The sequence below is a fragment of the Eretmochelys imbricata genome, chromosome 16 (assembly GCF_965152235.1).
Source record: "Eretmochelys imbricata isolate rEreImb1 chromosome 16, rEreImb1.hap1, whole genome shotgun sequence".
Classification (NCBI taxonomy): Eukaryota; Metazoa; Chordata; order Testudines; family Cheloniidae; genus Eretmochelys; species Eretmochelys imbricata.
This window is the reverse complement of record NC_135587.1, coordinates 7,558,155-7,582,239: the sequence shown is the minus strand read 5'-3', so window position 1 is coordinate 7,582,239 and position 24,085 is coordinate 7,558,155. Positions and strand designations below refer to the sequence as shown.

The following is a 24,085-nucleotide window of genomic DNA, read 5'->3' as shown; positions in this document are numbered from 1 at the left end:
TCATTTGCAAATTGGATACAATTAACTTAGGCTTGAATAGAGACTGGGAGTGGCTAAGTCATCATGCAAGGTAACCTATTTCCCCTTGTTTTTTCCTACCCCCCCCCCACGTTCTTGTTAAACCCTGGATTTGTGCTGGAAATAGCCCACCTTGATTATCATACACATTGTAAGGAGAGTGATCACTTTAGATAAGCTATTACCAGCAGGAGAGTGGGGGGGGGGGGGGAAGTATATTTTCATGCTTTGTGTGTGTAAAAAGATCTTCTACACTTTCCACTGTATGCATCCGATGAAGTGACCTGTAGCTCACGAAAGCTTATGCTCAGATAAATTGGTTAGTCTCTAAGGTGCCACAAGTACTCCTGTTCTTTATGCATACTACACAAATCTTACAGTCCGTCACTGAGAATAGACACTAATCTTGCAGAACCTGTGGAAACATACACCTGCATTCCCTGTTGAGTGATTGCAGCAGCAGTGAATTGACTATATTTCCCCCGAACTCAGCCAGCATCCGTTATCGTACTGTTGCACAAAGATATCTGGGGCCATTAAGACTTTGTGAAAGTTAAAGGAAAACGAGCATGTTCATTTCAGCTTCCCATTCAAAATGTGGGGAAGACTCGTATCCAATACATGACAAAGGAAAAAGGGGGTAGATAATTTATGGTTCTCTCAAGTCTCCACAAAGTTGAAACTAAAACATAACAAATGACTGGACAGTTGCTGGGAGAAGCTCCAGTCTGGTCTGCCTAAAATAAGACCTACCTGTTTTGTTAAGAACTGGGGACGTATGAGTGTACCCATTATGTATCTGCTGTTAGTACAGGTACTTCAGAGGAATAGATCCACACATAACTTTCCTTCTTGTTTATAAGGGCAGGGCACACCGGATGAGCAAGGGCAAGCATGGCATTCGGGCATGTAGCGTCCTTTGCTAGGAGCAGAGATGTCCAACCGCCTGGCTTTTGTTTTGGTAGGGTGGCAGCAGAATTTTCTAGGCTGTTTTATCCCCAGATACACGTGGCTGTCTCAAGATCTGGGACAATCTGAGTGAGCTGATGTATTTAAAAAGAGGGGGGAAATGTGTAGGTGAGGTTTTAAATGGCTCACTGACACCCACAAACACAGCCCTTAATTGCAGGAGGAAGAGAAAGTTGCGGAACCTTGTCTCACCCTAGGGACAAGGCTTTTGCCCCTGGCTGGGGTAGGGGGGCCACACCCACCCAACCTCAGGGCATCCTTCCCAAATCTAGGACTCCCGGTGGTGGGTGAAGTTCAGCGATGGGTGCTGCGAGTGTCACAGCCATAGGTGTGTAAGTGGTGGTCGGGGACATAGGGGTCCAATCCGGACTGTTCACAAAGGCGGCCCCTGAGCTCCCTGCTGTCTGAACAGACTACAAGTTGGGGATTTGAGTGCATTGATTAGGTAGGAAATATCCCCCTCCCCGGCCTTTCCCCCGTGGCGGAGAGAAACCCAACGTGAAGGGCGGGTGCAGAGGGCGGCTGGGGGGATCTCAGCGCCCCATTGTAGGGGGCTCTCTGGGTTGGGTGAGGTTTTAAATGACACCAAGCTGCAGGGCTGGCCCGCCGCGCTGGAAAATCAAACCGGCCAGCTTCCTCCCCAGCCAATCAGCCTGCGGGGCTGCCCATCGCCAGCCAATGAGAAAGGAGAATGCTAACGAAGTGACGTCAACCGAGAGGGGTGCCCCCATTCAGAAAAAAAAAAATGAAAGAAACCCGCGGAGCCGAGCCAGGCGGCGTTCCCCGCGGAACTGGGTGTAACCATCTCCAGCGCGCCGAGCCCGCGGCTGCCCCGGGGTCCGCGGCCCCGATGGCTCCGGAGCGCGGGGCTCGCTCGCTGCCCTGCGGCACTGAGGGGCTGCCCAGAGCCTTCCTGCAGAGCCTGCGGACCCTCTTCGACATCCTGGATGACCGGCGGCGGGGCTACGTGCACCTGCGGGAGATCGAGTCCCGCTGGCAGGGGGCCGAGGCCCGGGAGCTCCCCCCCGGCGTGCTGGAGGGGCTGCGGCAGGCGGCCCCGGCCAGCGGCTACCTCACCTTCGAGAGGTTCGTGCTGGGGCTGCGGGCCTCGCTGCTGAGCCCGGCGAACGGGGGTAAAGCGGCCCGGCCGGGCCCGGCGGGGGGCGACCCCCACGGCAAGGCGCGCCCCGCCGCCCCCAAGGGCGGGCCGGGCCGAGGGCAAGGGGAGCCCAGGCCGCTGGCCGAGAAGGGCAGGTACTCGAGCGGGCTCGCCGGCAGCTCGTCCCGGAGCATGGAGAAGATCCCCAGCCCGCCGGGAGCCCCCGCGCACCGGGCCGAGGGGGACCGCGGGGGGCAGAGCCACGGCAGGCGCAGAGGTGAGTGCGGCAGGGTCGGGAGGGTGGCTGGAGATCCGCGCCCCGGGGTGGGGGGTATCTGCGCCCCGCGGGGGCGCTGGTGCTGGCTGGATTGAGCCAGACCCGCTTTCCTCCCCCCACACGACCCCTCGCCGCTCCTGGGGCTAGACCCTTCCCCTCGGCAGCTTCTGCGCAGGCTGCCTGTCCCTCCCAGCCTCCGGCTCGCCTTCGATTCGGCTTGGCTGCTCTGCTTGGACCCCCACCCCGTGCTCCCTCGACCTTTTCTCACCCAGGTGTGGAACGAATTTTATGTGCACCAAAGTACATAACAAAATTCATGTGGTGGGGTTGGGGGCAGAGGGTTGGGGTGCTGGGGGCTCTGGCTGGGGGTGCAGGCCCTGAGGTGGGGATGGGGGGCTCAGGGCTGGGGCAGAGGGTTGGGGTGCAGGCCCTGAGGTGGGGATGGGGGGCTCAGGGCTGGGGCAGAGGGTTGGAGTGCTGGGGGTGCAGGCCCTGAGGTGGGGATTAGGGGCTCAGGGCTGGGGCAGAGGGTTGGAGTGCAGGGGTGTGAGGGCTCTGTCTGGGGGTGCAGGCCCTGAGGTGGGGATGGGGGGCTCAGGGCTGGGGCAGAGGGTTGGGGTGCAGGCCTTGAGGTGGGGATGGGGGGCTCAGGGCTGGGGCAGAGGGTTGGAGTGCTGGGGGTGCAGGCCCTGAGGTGGGGATTAGGGGCTCAGGGCTGGGGCAGAGGGTTGGGGTGCAGGGTTGTGAGAGCTCTGGCTGGGGGTGCAGGCACTGGGCTGGGGCTGAGGGGTTTGGGGTGCAGGAGGGTGTTCAGGGGCTATGACGGGGAGAAAGGGCTCCCCGCAGCAGCACCTGGGCTGTGGGGGGAGAGGTCCCTTTTCCCCGCCTCAGCAGCTCTGGGGGCTGGGGCTGCAAGACAGGCACCTCTCCCCCAACCCTACCAGGTCTGGGCCAGGGAAGGGTCACCCCTGCCGTGCTTGGGGCTGGCCACAGCAGAGTTGGGGTCGGGGGAGGGGTGCTCCGGCCGCCGCAGGTTGGGGGCTGGGTAGGTGGGGATGCGGGGGCGTCCCGGCCACAGCTGGTCCCTGGGCAGGTTCCTTGAGCGGCGCTCAATAGGCTGCTGTGTGGCCACGCAGCTCCAGGGAACGTAGCCACCACCTTGTCTCGATTAATGCCCTCACACCGCCCTGGTCTGAAACTCCCAGCCTGACTGGTCTCTCCTCCTCTGCCTGCACGGCTGTAGCTGAGAGCCGCTTTCGAGTTAAAGGAGTAATTTGGGGATGGGGGTGTCTCTACACTGGCAACAAACAGAGAAGCAGGTGGCAGGATTTGGGGCCCCTGCTCTCGGGCCATGCTCTGCCACCCATGCTCATGTTGAGTAGCATCCAGCTCCATTGACTTCATTGAGACGACCTGAAGAAGAGCTGTGTGTAAACTCTGAAGCGTGTATCTCTCGCCAACAGAAGTTGGTCCAAGTAAAGATATGACCTTTCCTGCCTTGTCTCGCTCAGATCCTGGGACCGACGTGGCTCCAACAACACGGCATGCAGAGTAAGGGCCGGTTTGTCGGCCTTTCAAAAGAGTCATTGAAAACTACTTGGCATCTTGAAAGATGGCTTACTCAAAATGTCTGTTACCTTTCCGTGTGAGCAAGAGTATCACTATCTGCCCAAAGATGCTACTCACTAGGAGTAAGGATGGTAGTGTGTGGCTGTGTGGATACCAATTGCCTGCATTGGTCTTGTGGAGTTGTATGATTTTTTTAAAATGATTATTATTTCTCCTTCCCCTCCGCCCTCCCTCTCCCCGCCTGTCAGGCTGACATCTGTCTCTCAGAACCTGCATTCTGACAAAACCAAAATAAAATAAAAATGCACCAGATTTTACTGTGATTGAACGTTGTGGGTTTTAAAATCCACCACGGTCTTCAATATATAACTTCTTTTCCCTGCTTGAGGCTGTTCTGGTCCTTTGGGGGGCATGAATGAATCTGGGAACATTGGCTGGGGGAGCAGATAAGGTGAGGTGCTGAGGGGGACGATGAAATCTAGCCTGGCTCCCCAGAATCATGTGGAGGAGTAATTGCAATATTCACATGGAGCGCAGATTACTGGATAAGTGCCATCACGCTCTTACAGCCTCATCTGCTTTTCCTGAAGACTTTGGTGCGGGTTATTTTCTGCTGGGCTGTGATCTGGTCATTGGCTCTGAAATATCTGACCCTTCGGATGGTTTTCACATCAAGAAAACGCTTTCTCTGGCGTGGGGAAGTTTGCTGAATTTCCGCAGGTGTCACAGCAGCAATTTCATAGTTTCAAATCATGAAAAGGGCCACTGCTGCTGGATTGCTCTGGTAGAGAGGGCAGAAGGCCAGGGTGTGTCCAACACCTGCAGCTCTGGTTTCAAGCAGTGCAAACCTGTTTCTCCCTCTGATGTAAGACAACAAAAAATTCACTCCTTATGGGCCTGATGCAAGCCCATGAAGCCAGCGGAATTCTTTTTACGGACTTCAGATCAGGCTCTGCACAGCATATCTTACACAATATATACTTGACTCCAGTTTCCAGCTCCCAATCCACCACTGTTGCCCCTTTAACTTGTATTCCTCATCATGTGGTGACTTGTCTGTTATAGTGATGAACAAGACCTATTAGGGGCTTAACATTAACATGCCCATAGTTGTCCTGTTGCCTAAAGTGATGTAGGTGACATCACGCGGGTGGCTAGAAATGCAGCCGTTCGGATGTTAGTTCAGGTTATCTGACTGATCGCCATGTCTTGTGTGTCAGCGAAAGGGCCCCTGCTAGCTGAGCAAATGTGACCGAACGAATGGCCGAGTTAAGTTGGATAACCAACGTGGTGGTAACACAGACTCTCAACCGTTTTTTAATTTAATGGGAACCTCATCTCAACGGAATGATTGATCTTGTGGATCAAGCCCCATTCATGACTGCTGAGGCCACCTGCCCTTTTGTTTGGGATCACATAGCATCCCTGTTGCTATTACAGCAATTGCGTAAATGGCAAAGAACATTGGGAAAGCATGCCATGTGTACTTAGTTGTCTTTTAGTGCTACTGAACTGCTGAACTAGCAAGTGCTCCGCATGCCTCCTGTAGTTCATGGATCACAGTTCAAGAAGTGCCCTGTTATAGCTTACAGCCAATCCTTTTTATTATACCTGGTTCTGGGACCGCAGAAATTGCTCTACTGGATCGGACCATCTAGCCCAGCATCCTTCTCCTATAGGGGCCAGCACCAGCTGCTTCAGGGGAAGGTGTAAGAGATCCTGTTGTTTGCAGGCAGTTATGGGATAACTAACCAGAGGGAAAGTTTCTTGTATCATAAAAAAGAGGAAACTGAGGCTCACATAAATCCAACAATTCATTAGAGAGAGATCAAAACAGACTGGGAGCTTAAGATGAGGATGTTCGTCGGAGTGCAATTTAGTTCTGCTCTGAATTCCAGTAAGCTGTGGAAAAGGTGAGACTCAGAACTTGCTGCAGAGATGAAATGTGGCAAGAGGATTGATTTTCAATTTATTGGCCTTTCGAGCCAGTGAACATAAGAACTTGTGCTGACAGGCACTGAACAGGGTATCTGTGCCTCAGTTTCCCCATCCGTAAAATTGAGATAATGGTACTAAAAGCGCTTGGCAAAAGAGGTGAGATCTACTAATGAAAAAATTTACATAAGAAAGGGATAGATAAGACAGAAAATATCATATTGCCTCTATATAAATCCATGGTACACCCACATCTTGAATACTGCGTGCAGATGTGGTCACCCCATCTCAAAAAAGATATACTGGAATTGGAAAAGGTTCAGAAAAGGGCAACAAAAATGAGGGGGATGGAATAGCTTCCATATGAGGAGAGATTAAGAAGACTGGGACTTTTCAGCTTGGAAAAGAGATGACTAAGGGGGGAGATATGATAGAGGGCTATAAAAATCATGACTGGTGCGGAGAAAGTAAATAAGGAAGTGTTATTTACTCCTTCCCATAACACAAGAACTAGGGGTCACTCAATGAAATGAATAGGCAGCAGGTTTGAAACGAACAAAAGGAAGTGTTTTTTCACACAATGCACAGTCAACCTGTGGAACTCTTTGCCAGGGGATGTTGTGAAGGTCAAGACTAGAATAGGGTTCAAAAACGAACTAGACAAGTTCATGGAGGATAGGTCTATCAATGGCTATTATCCAGAATGGGCAGGGATAATGTCCCTAGCCTCCATTTGCCAGAAGCTGGGAATGGGCGACAGATCACTTAACGGTTACCTGTTCTGTTCATTCCCTCTGGGGCACCTGGCATTGGCCGCTGTCTGAAGACCAGATACTGGGCTAGATGGAGCATTGGTCTGGCCCAGTCTGGCCATTCTTATGTTACGTTCTTATGCGTTTGTGGCAGGGAAGGGGATGGAACCCAGAGCTGCTGCTGAATTTCAGGCTGGTGCCTGAATTACTGGCCCATCCTTCATCCCTCCCCAGCTCATGACTCACCTGGGATTTGCCCTTGCCATGCTGAAGCTCCTGTCAGTTATAGTGGCCCCTCTTTGAGTGCTAAGGAGGGGAAAGGGGAGCACAGGCAGGAAAATGGAAACAGGGCAGTTATATGGGTGGGTGTCTTGTTATAACTTCTATTGCACAAGGCAAACACTAACCATCGGAGGGTAAAGAAGAAACTTCCCCTTTGGGCAGTTTATGGCATAATTGCCTGGTGGGGAAAGTGTAAAACTGCCACGAGGCGTCTGGCGACAAGGTACTACTGGTGACAAGATGCTGGGCTGCTGGTCTCATGTTCCTGTTTGAACTTAGACTGGACAAGGCACCTGTCCATGGTCTGCAGAGAGCGATGCTGCACTGGCAGAGCCTGGGCCTGGATGGCCTAATAGGTCCCTTCCATCTGTAACCGCTGATGAGTTGATTCCTCTCCCCCCGGGGAACGCTGGCTCACATGCAGCATCTGGTCATTAGCGTGATTCTTGCTTTATCTTCTGTCTTTCATCTGGCCCAGCTCAGGTGCACAGAGGTCAGTCGACTTGCCTACGGCTACCCACTGAGTTAGAGGGTCAGATGGGATTAAAATCCAGAGTCTTCGCTCTCGGCAGTGTCCAAATCTGCAGTAGACACAAGCCTGTAAAAGCAGCATAAGCCGCTGTGGTTGGTCATTACCTCTGTGATGCTCTTCATCCAAGTGGGCTCCCATATATGCTTTGGGGATTGGTTTAATGAAGAAAACCAGGATTGCCTTCAGGAAAGAGGTCTGTGTGCCAAGAGGCAGGGCAAGCTGCAGAGGTGAAGTGGGCGGGAGCTGAAAAGGTGAGGGGGTGCGAGGGTCTGCTGCGGGTAGCAGGGGAAATTGGGGTGCTGGAGAAAGGGGAGGCAGCAGGAGTGAGGAAGCAGGCGGGCAGCTGTTGCCCTGGAAAGAGGGGTACTAGCTTCAGCTCCTCGCTGTAAGACACTGGGCACAAGCAAACTCCTTTGTGCTCTCAGGGCTAATCTCGCTCCTTTGGCACTGATCACACCTGGGGGCCATGGGGGTGGGGGGGTGTTTGCTATAAAATCATATGGATGAACTTTACAGCTGACTCCAGTGCTGTGCAAAGTGGCTCCACCGAGAAGGAAACCCATTGAAAGCTCTGTCTCCATACATTCAGGAACTGGTCTCTGTGCTGACCCAGTGGCAGATCGGCTGGTGCTGATCTGGAAAATCATGTGAGAGCTTGGGGGTGGCCTGGCGTGCTCCCTGGGCTGGCGGGGGAGGGGATCATAGACCACAGGAGCCAGGGCAGGGAAGAGGCAAACGTCTGGTGTTGAACAATGTAGAACAGCCCCAAGCACGGCAGCTTATGCTGGAGCCAGTGACTTTGCATGGAGATTAGAAGGGCTGGCAGCACAAGCCTGGAGAGAACTAGGCAGCGGGAGTCATTAAGGGTCTAACTGGCCAGGTGGTGACTAATGCAGTGTTTGGCTGGAAGCAGCCTGCCCTTTATAGGAGACAAGCGCCAAAGTCGGTCATGGCCCTCGTGAAATCAAATGGGGGGCCTGCTTTATAAGCCCCTTGAATCCCATGTGTACAGCTGACCCACACACCCCTGGACTGACCCACCTCTCTGGTCAGGTGGAGCCAGTGGCATGTCCTCGCTCTAATCTACCCTACACAACTTTTTCTGAAGGCCCCGCTCTGCCCGCTCTCCCTAGCGTGTGCTGGTGGATTGGTTGTTTCCAGCCATTGGGGCCGGTGGGCGAGGCAGCCCAGGTCATGGGATCGCCTTGGCCCTGGTGACTGACCGAGAAGGTTTGCAGGAGGTAAATGTAGCTTTTCGTACTGAATGCACCTGACCTGTGTTGACCAGAAAGAAACTGAACCCTCCTGTCTCCCCGTGCCCGGCCTGGCTCCACCAAAGGACAGTCTCAAGCTCTGATCCAGTGTGCCCAGCAGGTCGCTTGTGGAACCCAGAGTGGATTCCCCTGCTCCCTACGCCCCCAAGCAGCACCTTTGCGTAACAAACCACGGCGCCCTTCACCAAAGGCGCCAGTATAATTTAATGGGGTGGCTCTTGGCTGTCTGGTACTCTCTATGAGCGCAGGAGGCAAAATGGGGAAGGATCGACCTGCTTCAGAGTCACTGGCAGACTAAATGTGGCAAGGCCCCTAAGCAGGCCAGGGGGTCTATGGATAGTATCTCAGTTAGCTGCCAAGCTCTGCTCCTTAACGGAATCTTCCAGGAGAACCTTGGTGGGTCTCGTTTGCCCATCCGACTGGCAGCGTGGGCTGCCCACTCTGCTGATGCGACAAGGATCGTCCTTTGACGTGTGGGTAGCTGAGGGTTTGGGTTCTGGGAGGAGGTGGTGTCTGGCATGTGATCTCCCCTAAGGTGGTTCCGTACCAGGGTCAAATATGTTTGTTCTTGGCCCCTGGAAGGGTTTGAGGTTGGATTTGCATGAGTGCTGGGTACAGATGGTGAGGTGAGGGCTCCTTTTCCCTGCAGTGAGCTGGAAGATGTACTCTTCCTTCGTTCCCCACCAGGGTGACCAGATAGCAAGTGTGGAAAATCGGGACAGGGGAAGGGGGGGTAATAGGCGCTTTTAAAAGACAAAGCCCCAAATATTGGAACTGTTTGTATAAAATCGGGACATCCGGTCACCCTATTCCCCACCCTCTGTAACGTGGGGCTGACTTCTTAAGTTGCTAAACCTGTTGTTGCTGCTGCTAATGGGAGCTGTGATTAATTCTCCACTCACCCCCGCCAGCCCTGGTTAGAGAAAGTAGAGGTGAGAGTGTTACGTTCTCCTCCAGCACTGGCTCTTAGTACAAATGTGAGCATTGGCCGCTCGCTGGTGGGCCCGGCCCTCCGCTTTCCCTGACTTGAACCCGTGAGATCCTGCCCCGTGGGAGTAACTGGGATGTAAGATGTGCATTGCGCTGCAGCACACGTGGGGCAGAAGATCATGCGCTCACATGAGACCTCTGCAATACCCAGACATGGCCAGGTGAGTGGCTGCCGGAGCAAGGCTGAAACCCCAACCTGCAGACTCCTCTTTGGTGCTCAGCCAGGACTTTAATGGGTTAAACGGTCTTTTTAAATTGTATTATTTATTTTTATAAAGGGTCTAGAATATATGGAGAAATCCTCTGATCCTCTCGTGTTGGGTGTATGTCCCTGCATGGGGCCCTCTTCAAAACGTGCATGTCCTTCCTCCATTGTAGGTGCCGATGGGAAGCCCACAGGACAGTCCCATGGCGAAGGCAACGGCACGGGGGTGGCGGACGCTCGGCGGCATGAGAGAGGTCGCGGTGAGCACCGGAGACACACCATCACCAACGGGGTGGACTATGGCATGGTAGGGGAGCAGTTCTGGCCTGGTTACCCAGCCACTGTCACTCCTGCCAGGAGTAGCTGTAACCACTAGGAGCTCTGCTGTCCCACCTGCTGTTTGCTACTTGGTGGATGTACTGGAAGGAGAGCTGTCCAGTCTCGCTCTTGGTCCACCCTGGGTGTTTTGGGGTTACACTTGTCCTACGGGGCAGCATGACCTTGGGGTTTGTGGGGCATTAGTGAGAGAGTCCGATATTTCTTTTAACATGTATTGATTGCATCACTGCGCAGTCTCTTACAAGTCACCCTCTGTCCTGCAACATACGCAAAAGGAACGGTCAAGGATGCTAGGTAGCCTGTAAACGCCTAATGCTGTAGTGTGATAATCAAACGGATGGGTTTGTACTGCTGCGTCTCCGCAGAGTTAAATGCTCCTTTGACTTTGAAATGCTGTGGCAGAGCATGGGGGCTTCAGAGCAGAGATTCATGTTTTAGTCTTTTTCTTTGCAAACATACCAGATAAATTAAATGCCAAGACATATGTTGCCTAGTACAGGCTCAGTCGTATTCTGTGCTGGTGCAGGGATCTGTCTGGGTCCATGTCACTTGAGGATCAGGGCCTTAAACTCCTGGGGCTGGATCATGTAATCTATTAAGTCTCCTTTGCACTAAAACTGCTGTAGATGGTTGGTGGAGAATTTCTCCTCTGCAGAGGACTCTCTACCTTCTCCTGTCCCAGCCACCACTGGCATGGTGGGGAAGGGTTGGAGCACAGTGGAGCAGAGGTCCATTATGCCTGATCCTCAGCTGGTGTAATATCCCCCCCTCACCGCGCAAGAGACCTTTTGTCAGTGGTAAGTTGGAGTTGCACCAAGGCCAGGGAGCCTGTTCCCTCTCTATGGCCCCATAGCAGGGTGGAGACTCGGCCCCTGGAGAGCCATGGTGCGCAATAGAAGTACCTTGCGTAGATAGAGAGCAAAGTACTCATGATATTATCAGCTCACCCACGCTGCTCATGATCCCAAATCCTGCCTATGGGCAGTTTGAATTAGTAACGTTAATGGAAGCTCCTGCCTTTTCTGTACCTTGTGTGCAATGTAATTTACATTATTTTATCCTAAGAGTGCCACCCTGCTGCATTGGTTCTTTCCCTTCTCAAATGTCAGTATCTATTCCCCCCGCCCCCCAATTTGAACGGAGCTGACGGGGCATGTGGGCTGCCTTTGTGCAGAATTGATTATGTCGGCACAGCGGCTGTCGGCCACATAACACGCTCTGATTCCTGGCCTGGCCCGCCCCAGGGGTTAGTGGGGGCTTTGCACACACGAATTAGGAGCTCATTTGCTAAAGCAAGCTGCAGCAGTGCTGAGAATTAATCCCTTTTGCTCACTGTGGGAGCTGGAGCAGGGCGTGGGCTGTGAAGCGCTTGCAGGGGAATGATAGGAGACTGAGGAATGCTATGCTTTCTACCTCCATTCAGCCAGACTGGACACTCTGGGTTGCTGTTTCTGGGATGGACAGGGGCCCTTACTTGGATAGGAGTCGGCTAAGGGGAACTCCCGTACTCCCAGCTCTCTGATGCAGGGTTCAGCACTGTGGATTGCGATCACTGACTTCAATGCTCCATGTTAACATTTGCTAATAGGCGCAGCTGGAGAAGCGAGGTACGCTGGCCTTGTGGCCTGGGACTCAGCAGATCAGGGTCGATTCCCATCTGTCGGGTCGTGGGCGAGTCCCTTCCCTGGTCTGGGCCTCACTTTCCCCAGCTGGAGCATGGTGGTAATGGCACTGACTGACCACTGAGGTGTTCTGTCTGTCTGGGGTACTTCTCTGGCCACCAGCGCCATAAAGTCTGAGCTCCTCACAGGCTTTACTCTCTCGATCCTCGGAGGCAGGGCAGGGCTATTATGCCCATTTGACAGGTGGGGAACTGAGCCAGACAAACTAAGTAGCTTACCCAGCATCACGCAGCATGCTTGTGGTAGAGCAGGATTGAATGCTGATCTCCCATGGACCAGACAAGTGCTCTAACCACTGGACAAGCCTTCCTCTCCTCTCTCTCAAGGCTGTAAAGTGCTTTGGGAGCCTTGGGCAGAGGGTGGTTATTCCTGATCAGCCTAAAAACAAATCCGTCCCTTCCCAGAATACAGATTCATTGGGTAAAAGGTGCTGGACACCAGAGCCCTCTCTGAATCCCTAGCACCTTGCTACAGCCCTCTTGTGCCCCAGCAGTGGGAGCGGAGCGTGGGGCTGACCCCTCTCGCCCGTGTGCGCTGGGCGTGGCTGTGCACTGGCCCGAGGACAGCGTGCATCTGGCTGGCTTGTCTTTCACTGAGTCCATCGATCGGCCTATTCCCCGGTGGCTTCTCTGCAGCTTGGGCGAGGCTTTTTACGAGAGGTTAAGCTCGTTCATCCATGAGCATCCCGGACTGACGTGCTCCCCCTGTCCAGGCCATCCCCACTCGAGTGGAAGGAACCCCTGCTTCTTCCTCCCATCCTGGAAGCTGCCTCCGCCAACATCCGTAACCCACCCGCCTCCCTTGCCAGCTGACTAGATGCCTTCCATCCGCTCGCCGAGCAGAGATGCCATTGTCCCACCGGCGAGTGGGATGTTATCCTTTCCTCCGGTCACCGCGGTAACTGGCACGGCCAGGTTCAGGGCAGGGCGTTTGGCGCCAGGCTGCGGACGCAGCTGGATGGGCGTCCTCGCGACGTACAGCACCCTCTTCGTTCCTCTGAGCAGCAGCCTGTGCAGCTCCAAGGCTTTGCAGTTCTTCCTCTGGGTATGTCCCGGGCAGTCCGCTGGCCTGTCTGCTCAGGTTGTGACTAACATGGATAGCAAGGGATTGCTGTGGCTGCGGGCGCCTGGCAGGCTGCATGAAGCATTGGGAAAGCTGATAAACCTCCAGTCTGTCCCTCTTTTAAAGAAGTGAAGTGCATGCGAATGGCCTCTGGGATTATGAGCTGAGTCCCTCTTATGTGAGCCCGCTATATACCCAGAGTATGAGATGCGTGAGCAGCACTCAAGTGGTGTCTAAACTTGCCTTCTCCCCTCAGTAATACTGAAATCCCTGGATGCTCGCAGTCATCTCCTGCTCTGCTGTGCTTGGTTCACAGGCCTGGCGGGTCAATGTTTGAATTGCAACCACATCTTGTGTTTGAAAAAGCGAAGCCGGAAGGGTGTGGGCTCTGGGCTGTGTCTGCGGGTGGGGTGCAGCCTGGAGGAGCAGGGATTTTGGGTATTTAGCTTCATCACGATGTGGCCTTCTGGAAAGGATTTTTCTGTAATGGCTTTTTAATAGTTCTTGCTGTTGCTGCGTAGGTGTGCACTCAATCACTTCCTGCGATGGTTTTAAACATGCAGTTGCTTGAGTCCCTTGTTTGTACTATGGCTGCTATATACAGCTATAGACGCTTTCTTCCAAACATCTCAAAGTGCTTTTTACTTATTTGTGTTAAGAGAACGCTTATAGGCCCCCACTTGGCTCAGGACCCCATTGTGTTAGGTGCTGTACAAATGTATAGTAAGAGACAGTCATTTTCCCAAAGACCTTACCATCTAAATAGGTGATAATAATGGTAGTACTTTTCATCAGTGAATCTCAAAGCTCTTTAGACAGGGAGATAAGTATCATTATCCCCATTTTACAGATGGGGAAGCAGGCACAGGGAGGCAAAGTGTTTCCCAGGGTCACAAATCAGATTCCAGGTTAGCACCTAGGTCTCTAGCCCACACTGCTGAAGCCTTGCATTGTCTCCAGTTGGTAGGTGCTCCAGAAATGAAAGCGCCAAAACTTGATTTGACAGGGAGATGCATAGTTCTGAGCTTTATTCCTAGAATCCTAGAAGATATGGGTTGGAAGAGACCTCAGGAGGTCATCTAGTCCCATCCCCTGCTCAAAGCAGGACCAAAACCAACTAAATCATCCCAGCCAGGGCTTTGTCAAGCCAGGCCTTAAAAACCTCAAAGGAAGGAGATTCCATCACCTCCCTAGGTAACCCATTCCAGTGCTTCACCACCCTCCTAGTGAAATAGTGTTTCCTAATATCCAACCTAGACCTCCCCCACTGCAACTTGAGACCACTGCTCCTTGTTCTGTCATCTGCCACCATCTGCTTCATCCCCTTTGGAACCCCCCTTCAGGTAGTTGAAGGCTGCTATCAAATCCCCCCTCACTCTTCTGCAGTCTAAATAAGCCCTGTTTCCTCAGCCTCTCCTCGTAAGTCATGTGCCCCAGCCCCCTAATCATTTTGGTTGCCCTCCGCTGGACTCTCTCCAATTTGTCCACATCTGTTCTGTAGTGGGGGGCCCAAAACTGGATGCACTACTCCAGATGTGGCCTCACCAGTGCAGAATAGAGGGGAATAATCACGTCCCTCGATCTGCTGGCAATGCTCTTACTAATGCAGCCCAATATGCCATTAGCATATTGTTGATAACGTCTACTGGTGTCCTGAGGTCATAGTTTGACTTCTGTATGTGGTGGGGCAGCTTTAGCCAGGCCAATGGGACTGCATGGGGGGGGGGGGAATTCCACGCCTACCTGAGGCTTGCAGTTTGGGGGGCAATGCCTCTCCTGCCCACTCCCCCCCCCCGCCCCAACTAAGCCCATTCCTGAGTGGGCAGGCTTTGTATCCACACCCCTTTCTCTGGGTTCAGGGGAGCATCCCTCTCTTCCAGACGTTGGGAAACAAATACCCCATACACAGCTTGTGCCCGTGAGGCTAATCCACGAGGCTGGTGCCACGTCTGTTCTGAAATCTGAGACCCCACAGCAGGGTCTCTGCAATGCTGCCTGCAAAATGGGAGCTTGGGCTCTCCGAGGGTGACCAGCTGGCTGAGAACTCCCTGTGGGGACCTGCACTATTCATAGTGGGAGTTCGTTGCTTGGTCGCTTGTTGCATTGCTGCCATGACGAGTGGGTTCCCCAGCAGCCTTTGTGCTGGGGCTCCTCCAGCGGGCAGTGGTGCCTCGGGTCAGAGTGGGGTGTTCTCGCTCTTGTCCCCACAGCTGGCTGGCTGGCTGCCTCTGGGTTGGGTTGCAGCCCCTCTGGAGCGTAGCACTGGGGTGGCTGAAAACCTGCCAGTCTGTCCCTCTTTTAAAGAAGGGGTAAAATTAATGTGAGTCACCTCTGGGATTATGGGGGGGGGGGTTCCCCTCCTAATCATAGTGCAGCAGCCTTGGGGGAGGGGGGGAAATACCCCAACTTGTCTGGAGAGCCATCTTCTCTACCTGGTGGCAGCTACAGCCGTGCTGGCTGGAGAGAGAGAGGAACCACACCCCCATGATGTCGTGTGTCTGCTATGCAAACAAAGTGGGGGCAGAGACAGCTACACCTTCTTGCTTGCTGTCCATGGGAACTGCGCCCACTTGGTTTCTGGGCCATTGGCTCTCGCTGGGTCCCTGGTTCTTTCTCACATGAAAAATGTTCCACACAGTGTGAGTTTGCAGCCTTAAACTTCTGTAAGGTGGCTGCTTTAGGCACCAAAGCTAGAAGATGTTGGTTTAAATGACCAGGGATTTTCAAAGGAGCCTGTGGAATCTGGCACCTAACTCCCTTAAATATCTCTGAACACTGCCGTGTAGAGCACCGGAGTATCTGAGATCGAGCATCATGCACTGGAGACTAAACTTCAGGTTCCTGTAGAGTGATGAGGGAAATGCTTAATTGCAGCTCAGAGGAGGAAATATCCTGCCATGGATGCATGGGCTATTGAGATGAGATCTCCATGCAAAGGTTTCCTATTGACCCAGACACTATTAAGCCACTATTTCTAATTGAGCAACAGGACTGATCTAATGTGGGGCAGGGTGGACGCTACAGCCTGGGGGAAGAAGGAAGGAAGGAAGGGTGTTCAGAGGGGAGACTCTCATGACCTGCATTTGGTTCAACCTAGCCGAGAAACCCGCTTCCCATGGAGCAAGAACCTTCTGAGTAGTAGTGATCTGGGTATGAATCTGCTCTCTGGTTGTCGGTCTTCCTCTCGATTTGCAGCAGCTGCATGATGGATCAGACTGGTGTGTCATGGTCCCCACCTCCCGTTAGGCCAAACTCAAAGGACATTGAAACATAATACTGAAAGATATTACATGGAAGATAATACTTAGTCCTGCCATGAGTGCAGGGGTCTGGATGAGATGACCTCTCGAGGTCCCCTCCCGTCCTACAATTCTATAAGCTGGGTAAAGGGGCTTTTTGTGGATCTGACCAGACAAACATGTCCATATAACTCTGATCTAGCTAGTCTCTTGGATGCAAGTATGGTGCAGCGGTAAAGGGACACCTAGACTTGCTGAGAAAGGAGGCTCCCATGAGTGATCCCCACCCCAGAGCTTCTGATTGTAGCCAGGCTTCATATTCCAGTGTAAAGAAGCCCCATGCTACAGTTCTCCATGTCTGTTCTAGGTCCACATCCTCTTGAAGGCTGGTTATAGCTGAATGTGCAGGCTGACGGGATGCCAGGGTCCATGAGAAGGGGGGAGGGGGCAGAGACAAGCTTTCCATCCCTTCACTTATCAGCTGATGTCAGGATGCCCAAATCTGGCAGCTCTTTCCCTAAAGGAAACCAAACTCTTTGCTCCTGCTTCTCTGAAGCTGCCACCGGGGAAAGGGGATGAGCCACCTTTCACCTGTCTTGTCCTTGCAGGGGGTCTGCAGCTGGTAACTGAATTCCTGCATGTGCCATGGCTAGAGGCAGAGCTTCTCCTCTGTGCTTGATGTGATCATGAACTGGACCCAAATAGTGTAGTTGGACCAATTGGTGGAGCCATGTGATGCTCCTGTCAGAGCTCCCGGAGGTGGTGCCCTGGCTGGGGCTATCGCCCTAGTAGCTTCTCAGTCCATGTGGTTTCAGTAGCCATTGGGCAGAGGCCAGGATGTGGCAGCTGTCTGGGGACCCCCAGCCCTGGGTTCAGGACCCATTCCCAGGATGGCAGGAGGCGTGATTGACCTCCCCTAGGTTTGGATGGAGGGGATATTAAAGTACCTGGGTTTTGTGTCTTGCAGCTGAAGCAAATGAAGGAGCTGGAGCAGGAGAAGGACTTCTTGCTCCAGGGGCTGGAGATGGTGGAGCGGGCCTGGGAATGGTACCACCAGCAGATCCAGACAGTGCAGGAGCGCCAGAAACACCTGGGGAAAAACAAAACCACAAATGTGAGTGTGGGGTTCGCTCCAGGGACCGTCTCGCCTTCGAGTGCTCTGCCCGGGGGGCGCTGGATAAAGGACTGGTTAAATCCGGAGATTGGAAAGACCCCAAGTTCTAGTATCACTTCCCCTTAACGATCTAATGGAGACACGGGGTGAGATCTGCCGAAGCACTTGGCAATGATACTCGCTCCCACTGAAGTCAGTGGAGAGTGGGTACATGTGGGAATTGCACATTTGGAGGGGTCAGGGCAGCTGGGATCACTCAGCCTGCGAAGGGGAAGAGACGTACGACAGGTCACTTCTCGTCCTCCTCCTCTTTCTTACCTTGTCCCACAAATGAGCCGAGAAGCTGCCCGGCCTGTTACAGGGAACCCTGCTTTGCCCAGCATGGAGCTAACCTGTGGGACTTAATCGCAAGCTCAGCTCAGCTCTTGTGCCAGCAGGAGTCACTCCTCTGGCCTCAGCGGCATCACTCCTGCTTCCACCCAGGCAAAACTGTAGCCAAAAAGGCAGTCGAATGCTCAGTGGATTGTTTTCTTTTTGGAGAAGGGTCCAAAGCTCTTAGGCCCAGATCTGCAAAGGGATTTAGGTGCCTAACTTTATTCATTTCAGTGGGAGTTAGGAGCCTAAATACCTCTGAGGATCTGGGCCTTAATGATCATTAATCACCCCGATAGCTCTGCAGATGGGAGATAATGAAGGGGATCACCTCTGTGGCATTCAGGAAGGATTCCTCACTCCCTGTGTGCACACACATACCTATGCCTCCTTGCCCAGCTGGCTAGGCCATGTGCTTATCCTGTCACCCTCTGACGCATGTGGCATTGGTCGTTGCCCGAGGCAGCGTTCCAGAGCAGGAGCAGAGATGTGGCCGGACCAGGATGGTTTTGTAAATAGAGATGAGAGCCCCAGCAGCCCCCTTGGCATGCACCCTCCTGGGCTATCTGGAGAAATGCACATCCCACCCCAGTCTAAAGTCAGCATTGGCTGGAATATTCCCTTCCACCCACCCAGTTTGCCAGCCAGGCTGGTTCCTGAAAGATGAGTCCTGTGTAGTTACGATGAAGGCCAGAGAGCTCTCGGGTCATCTCTGCTTGCACATCACAGCAGCATGAAGTCCTGGAGAACTGGCTCCTCATTCCACCTTCCCACCCTTGCATCTTCCAGGACTTCTTCTCAGAGGGGAACCAGAGCCACCTGGGTCACCTTCTACCCAAGCTGCAGGAAGTGAACCGCTGTCTCAGAGAGCTCCTGTCCACCTCGGGGAAGGTGAGAGCGCCATACTGGTAGCACCGGTGCTCCTACTCCCAGGGCTGGCCGCTCGTATCGTTCTCCATTTGATCAACGGGAGCAGTGTGTAAAGGGGGCCACCAGACCAGAAACAGAATTAATATGGCCCTGTAGGGATGCCTGGGCCCTCAGCTGAGAGACCAGAGCAGGTGTCTGGAGACTCTTGGACCTAATCTAGCAAGGGTTTAGAGCCCACCTGGTCTATGGGATGCTTGTAGGTGGTCACGGAGGTGAAGCACTTCAGCAGGATTCAGAAAGGGGTTAGCTGGTACGTGGATAATTAGAACATCCAGAGCTATAACCCTGCCTCCTTCAGGGCTCCAGCCCCTTCCACTGGGTCTGGCTGCTGTCAGAGAAAGGCCACTGGGCTAGATGGACACCCCCGCCTGATACAGTTGGGTAATTCCTCTGGTCCCAGGTAATGGGCAGTGACTCTCGGGCATGTTCTAGCCCATGGCAGGGCTCTAGAGCAGGGGAGGGCAAACTACGGCCTGCGGGCCAGATCCGGCCTGTCCGGGCTTTCAGTCGGGCCCGCGGGATTGCCAGCCCCGTGGTGCAGCGGGGGCTAAGGCAGCTCCCTGCCTGCCCTGACCCTGCGCGGCTCCTGCAAGCGGTTGGCACCACATCCCTGTGGCCCGGGGTGGGGAGGGTTCCGTGCGCCGCCCTCGCCTGCAGGCACCGCCCCCCGCAGCTCCCATTGGCTGGGAACGGGGAACCGCGGCCAACGGGAGCTTCGGAGGTGGTACCCGCAGGTGAGGGCCGCGCACGGCGGAGCCGCCTGCCCCGCCCCACCTCCAGGAGCCACTGCCAGACATGCCGGCCACTTCCAGGAGCGGCGTGGGGCCAGGGCAGGCAGGGAGCCTGCCTTAGCCCTGCTGTGCAGTGCTGCCGCCCCGGTGCCGCTCGAGGTAAGCAGCGCTGGGCTGGAGCCCGCACCCCAAACCCCTCCTGCCCCCAACCCCCTGCCCTGAGCCCCTTCCTGCACTCCGCCCCCCCCCCTGCACCCCAATCCTCTGCCCCAGCCCTCCATTCATGGCCCTGCATACATTTTCCCCACCCAGTTGTAGCCCTCGGGCCACAAAGCTTGCCCAGCTCTGCTCTAGAGACTTTAAAACAAAGTCTCTATGCTGCGGGAGGACAGACCCAGATTGCAAAGGGACCCAACGAGATCCTTGCTGTGGGGCGGGGCTGCAGACGCCTCGGGAATGGGAAGCCCTGCACCCCTGGGATGTAACCCAGCCGCTGCACCTGTCATGTCACGGCCAGTTTCTTTTCCTCTCCTCCCTCTTTGCTGCCAAATGTGGCTCTCCACTGCTCTCAGGCGAGTAGCCCCCTGATTCTGGGGTGAGGGCAAGGACATGGAGGTCTGCACAGCTCAACGAAACCCTGGTGCAGAGGGTAGGTGCTGAGGGATGAGCTCCCTGGCTGCCCCGGCTGGTGAACTGAGTCCATTGGCACCATGCTCCCGCGCCCCCGCCCCGTGCAGCTTGCTGTGGGTTAAGCAATGAGGTCGCAGTGCCCTCTGCAGGCTGAGCTGTGTATTGACACGCCAGGCCGACCTGCATCTAGTGGAGACGGGTCAGCGAGGCATCAGCTGCCAGGAGGGCTGTGATGGGTGATCTGCATGGAGAGCCCAGCCCTGGCCCGAGGGGGGGAAGCAGAAAGCTAGTGGGGACAGACTGCAGAAAGATTAACTCCCTCTCCTTCCCAGCCTCTGAACTCCTCCTCGTCGGCACTGACCAGGCAGGTCCCTGCTGCCCCCACGCTGCCTCCTGCCCTGGCAGGGCCCCAGCAAGCCATCAGTGTGCTGAAGGAACAAAACCGGCTTCTCACCAAGGTGAGGGGGTGGGGGAGCTCCCCCCGCACTGGGAGGGGGTCAGGAGCTTGGAACTGGGGCCAAAGGAAGGGCAGGGAAACCGGGAGCCAGCCCCCGTGTCAGGCTGGGAGCCAAAGGGACGGGCCCTTCAGGGAGGAGGTTAGCTGGGGGAGAGAGGAGGGCTGCGGGAGTGGGATCCAGGCCTCAGAGAAGGGCATAGATGAGAGGGGAACCCTGCACAGCAAAGATACTCGGAGCCCCCCAATTAAATGAGGCTGCTGAGTGGTGTCGTCTTCTGGTTCTGCCATCTCACCACAAGGCACAAGGGGCCTGGACAGCTCAGGGAACTGAGCACTTCAGGTGGAGGCCATCTCACTGAGGCTGGTGGTGGTGGAAACCTGGTGCCAGCTGACAGCTCTGGCCTCTGTGAAATGGGCCGGGAGGGTGGGGGCAGGTGTACTCGTCGCGTGACCTGCCTTGTAGACCGGCAAAGCGGGGACTGGTGACCAGGGACTGCAGTGAGAGCTTTGGGCCTGGCGCTCTAAACCGCCTGGGGTTTGTGCTGGCCAAATGAAACTACCTTGAGTTGAGGAGATTCAACTGGTCAGCCAGGGTGTCTGGGGAGGGGCAGGACCCTGGGAAGGGCTGGCTGCCCACGGGGAACGCTCCCCACTCTCACCAGGGCTCTGCCTCCTTCCTGTGCAGGAGGTGACCGAGAAGAGTGAGCGGATCACCCAGCTGGAGCAGGAGAAATCCGCCCTGATCAAGCAGCTGTTTGAGGCACGGGCCCGAAATAACCATGAAACAAGCCAGCTGGACTCCACCTTCATCTAGCCCCCCTGCTGACCTCCCACACCCCAGGCCAGGGCTCTGGGGAGGGCCTGGGCAGGGACACCGCTGCAAAATCAGCCCCAGCCAGCCTACCTCAGTCGCCAGGTCTGAGCCTCCATGGGGCCTAGGCTTATTGTGGGTTTCTATGGGGCCGTGACTCCTGCCCAAGTCTCGTTGGTTCCCTTGCTCCTTGGCGATGCTGCGCCTCGTTTGTGGTAGGTCCGGAGGTGCTAGCAAAGCACCTGAATTGATCCCTGTCTGATACCAGAGCCTGTCCCAGGCCTCCCTTGCAGAGCTCTGGCACCTCCCCACACCTGTGCACTGGGCTGTGACTGGATGGCATCGCCCTCTCGGGTATGCTGTTGCCCTTCTGCCTTGGAAACTGAGCGGGGCACCATGCAAGTCTTCCTGATCCATTTCGCTTGTGGTGAGGGAAGCACCGTACTCCAAAGGTTTTCTCCTCCTTCCAGGTGCTGTTTCTGCAGCTGTACAGTACTCGGGAGGGCAGCTACGGCCTCAGCCCCTTGCGTGACACGGCTGAATGCCGGCTGCTTTCCGAGGAGGACTGTGTATTGCTGCTTAACACTCCTGTTGGCATCTAAGGGGCACAGTGACCACTCAGAGGCTGGTTCCTCACGTGCCTAACCCCTCACTCCAGCACCAGGCTAGCTTGAATGTCCATGGTACTGTCCCAAGCTCCACCCACTCATGACACCAAGACCCTATTTGCAGTAGCTGGTGCAGATCCTCGTGGCATGATAGCCCCTCTCTCGTGTCTGGAGTAGTGATGAAATAGTCAATGTTTACACTTCAACTGACATAATTAAGTTTTGGGGTTAACACCTCAGTGAGATGAATAGGGCAGTTCCCAGCTCTGAGCTACTGTTCCAGGCTGCCTGCAGACTCAGGCACACATCCCTGCATCAGTTACACTCAGTTAACATAGGAAAGATTTTCCTGGTGACCCACCAGGGGTAAAAACTTTTGGTTGGTTGGTTGGTTTGAAATGCACAAGGGAGCAGCTAGCAGGCTCCTGGAGCCAGCCCACTCCATCCCCCTGAACCAGAGAGGTTTCGGGACTAAGATTCCCTACCGAACAAACACAGCCGGAGGGTAGGATGCAGATGGGCTGTTCCCTTCCCTCCCCACTTCTGCCTGCCTTCTGAGGGGTGAAGAAATTGCTGATTTGCTGGGCTGAATGCTGCAATCACCTTCCCAGGGCATGACCTGTTTACAGGGGTGGATGGGTTTTCTGGAAGCATGAGCCAGGAGGGGCCGGTGCTGCTCAGGGTATTTCCCCTCATGTTTCTCTTCACACTCATCAGCGCAGAACTGTCCAGGATGGTGCCTCAACCAGGCAGGGCCCTGGGATCATATTGCTCTAGCAGCATCTGTGACACTGAAGGACATCGCTGACCCCCATGAGTTTAGCTATTGTTTTCCTCTCCCCTTAATGCTGCCCCCTTTCCATTCTCCCGTCATTCATCCTCCACCCTGCCACCTTCAAAGGGGGCAGAAAAGTGGCCTCAAGAAAAGCCTCTTGTAGCTGCCCCCTTTGTCTCCTGTGACTCCTCACCAGCTATAGGGCTGTGCCAGGACATGGTTCTCTCTGGCTCAGGCCTTAACGAAGCTGCCAGCCACCTGCTTCCTCCACCCACCCCAAATCTCAGCCTAGGTGCCTGTGCAAACTGGAATGGACCTTCCTGTCCCCTCCCATCCCCCCCCCCCCCCCCAGCATTGCTCTGAGACAGCAGTTTGACAAACCTTCCTCTGATCTCCTGGCTGACTGAAGGCCATAAACCCAACTCCTAAATAGACTGTGAACAATGGTGGGAAAGGAGGTGACCTTCAGCCCAGAATTGTGTGCAGCACCTGGCGCAATGGGGCCCCAGTGCTGATTGGCAGGCAGGGTGTTGCTGTAATGATATCACCTGGCCTGCACGTATCAGAACAGGGGGTCTCTTGCCAGGCACCAAAAAAATTGCTCTGCCCCCTCTAAGGCAAGTTCCCCTTAGATTCTGGGGAGAGCTGCACTGGCAGGAGGCCCAGCTGCTGAGAGTCAGATCTGTTGATCTAGCAGGAGTGAGATCTCTGGGCCTGGTTTTGCTCTCCTGCCCGTTCTCTAGGCTTCACGCCCTCTGCTCTGCGGAGCCGAGCTGAACTCGCCATTCTTGGTCCTCTGGTTCCTGGAGCTGTCACAGGGCGAACTTAATAAAGCCAGGGGTTTCAGGCTATGAGATCACCTTCCAGTTCTGTGCTTAAGTGCATGGAGCCTGGTGTGTGTCTGTTCACACAACAGGTTACGCCTTGGACCTTTTGTTTGGGGCTGTTTCCCTCCATCCCCTCCCATGAGATGTGTGCTCCTGGCCCTGCTGCCTGGGGGTGCTTGTTTCTGTTCCTAGGAGGGGCTAAAGAGGGCTCCCCTGCTCCGGTCCCCTAGCCTGCCCTACCTCCCCCTGCTGCTATGGGCATTATGAAATCCCTCTTGTGAATGTTTACAGCTTGGCCTCTGTAGGCAGCTGCAGCAGTAGCTGAGCTCCTTGGTGAGTTTTTGTATTGTCTAACCACACTTGTGATAGTCCACAGGCTTTTTTTCAAATAAAAAGCAAAAGTAACACCGGGGGTCTGTGTTCTCCGCGATCGACGGGCGGTGACAGCTGTGGATGCAGGCACCTTGGTGAGCTAGCCCCATCTAGCAGGTGCAGCTACTGCGTTGGGGGACAGCGACCCCTCCTGCAAACGCCCCCAGCTGCTGCCAGAAGAGGGAGCCCTGCACCAGGGAGCTAGTGCTGGATGCTAGGCAGGGTGCGGCTCTT

General features: G+C 54.8%; 1 protein-coding gene across 1 annotated transcript; it reads left to right on the top strand.

The window, feature by feature from the left end:
• Positions 1-1,732: 1,732 nt before the first annotated feature.
• SAPCD2 (suppressor APC domain containing 2) lies at positions 1,733-21,272 on the top strand. Its single transcript, XM_077836166.1, has 6 exons — positions 1,733-2,363; positions 10,076-10,209; positions 17,192-17,338; positions 18,500-18,601; positions 20,334-20,459; positions 21,144-21,272. Exons 1-6 carry the CDS (start codon positions 1,733-1,735, stop codon positions 21,270-21,272), a joined length of 1,269 nt encoding a protein of 422 aa, XP_077692292.1.
• The last annotated feature ends 2,813 nt before the right edge of the window (positions 21,273-24,085 follow it).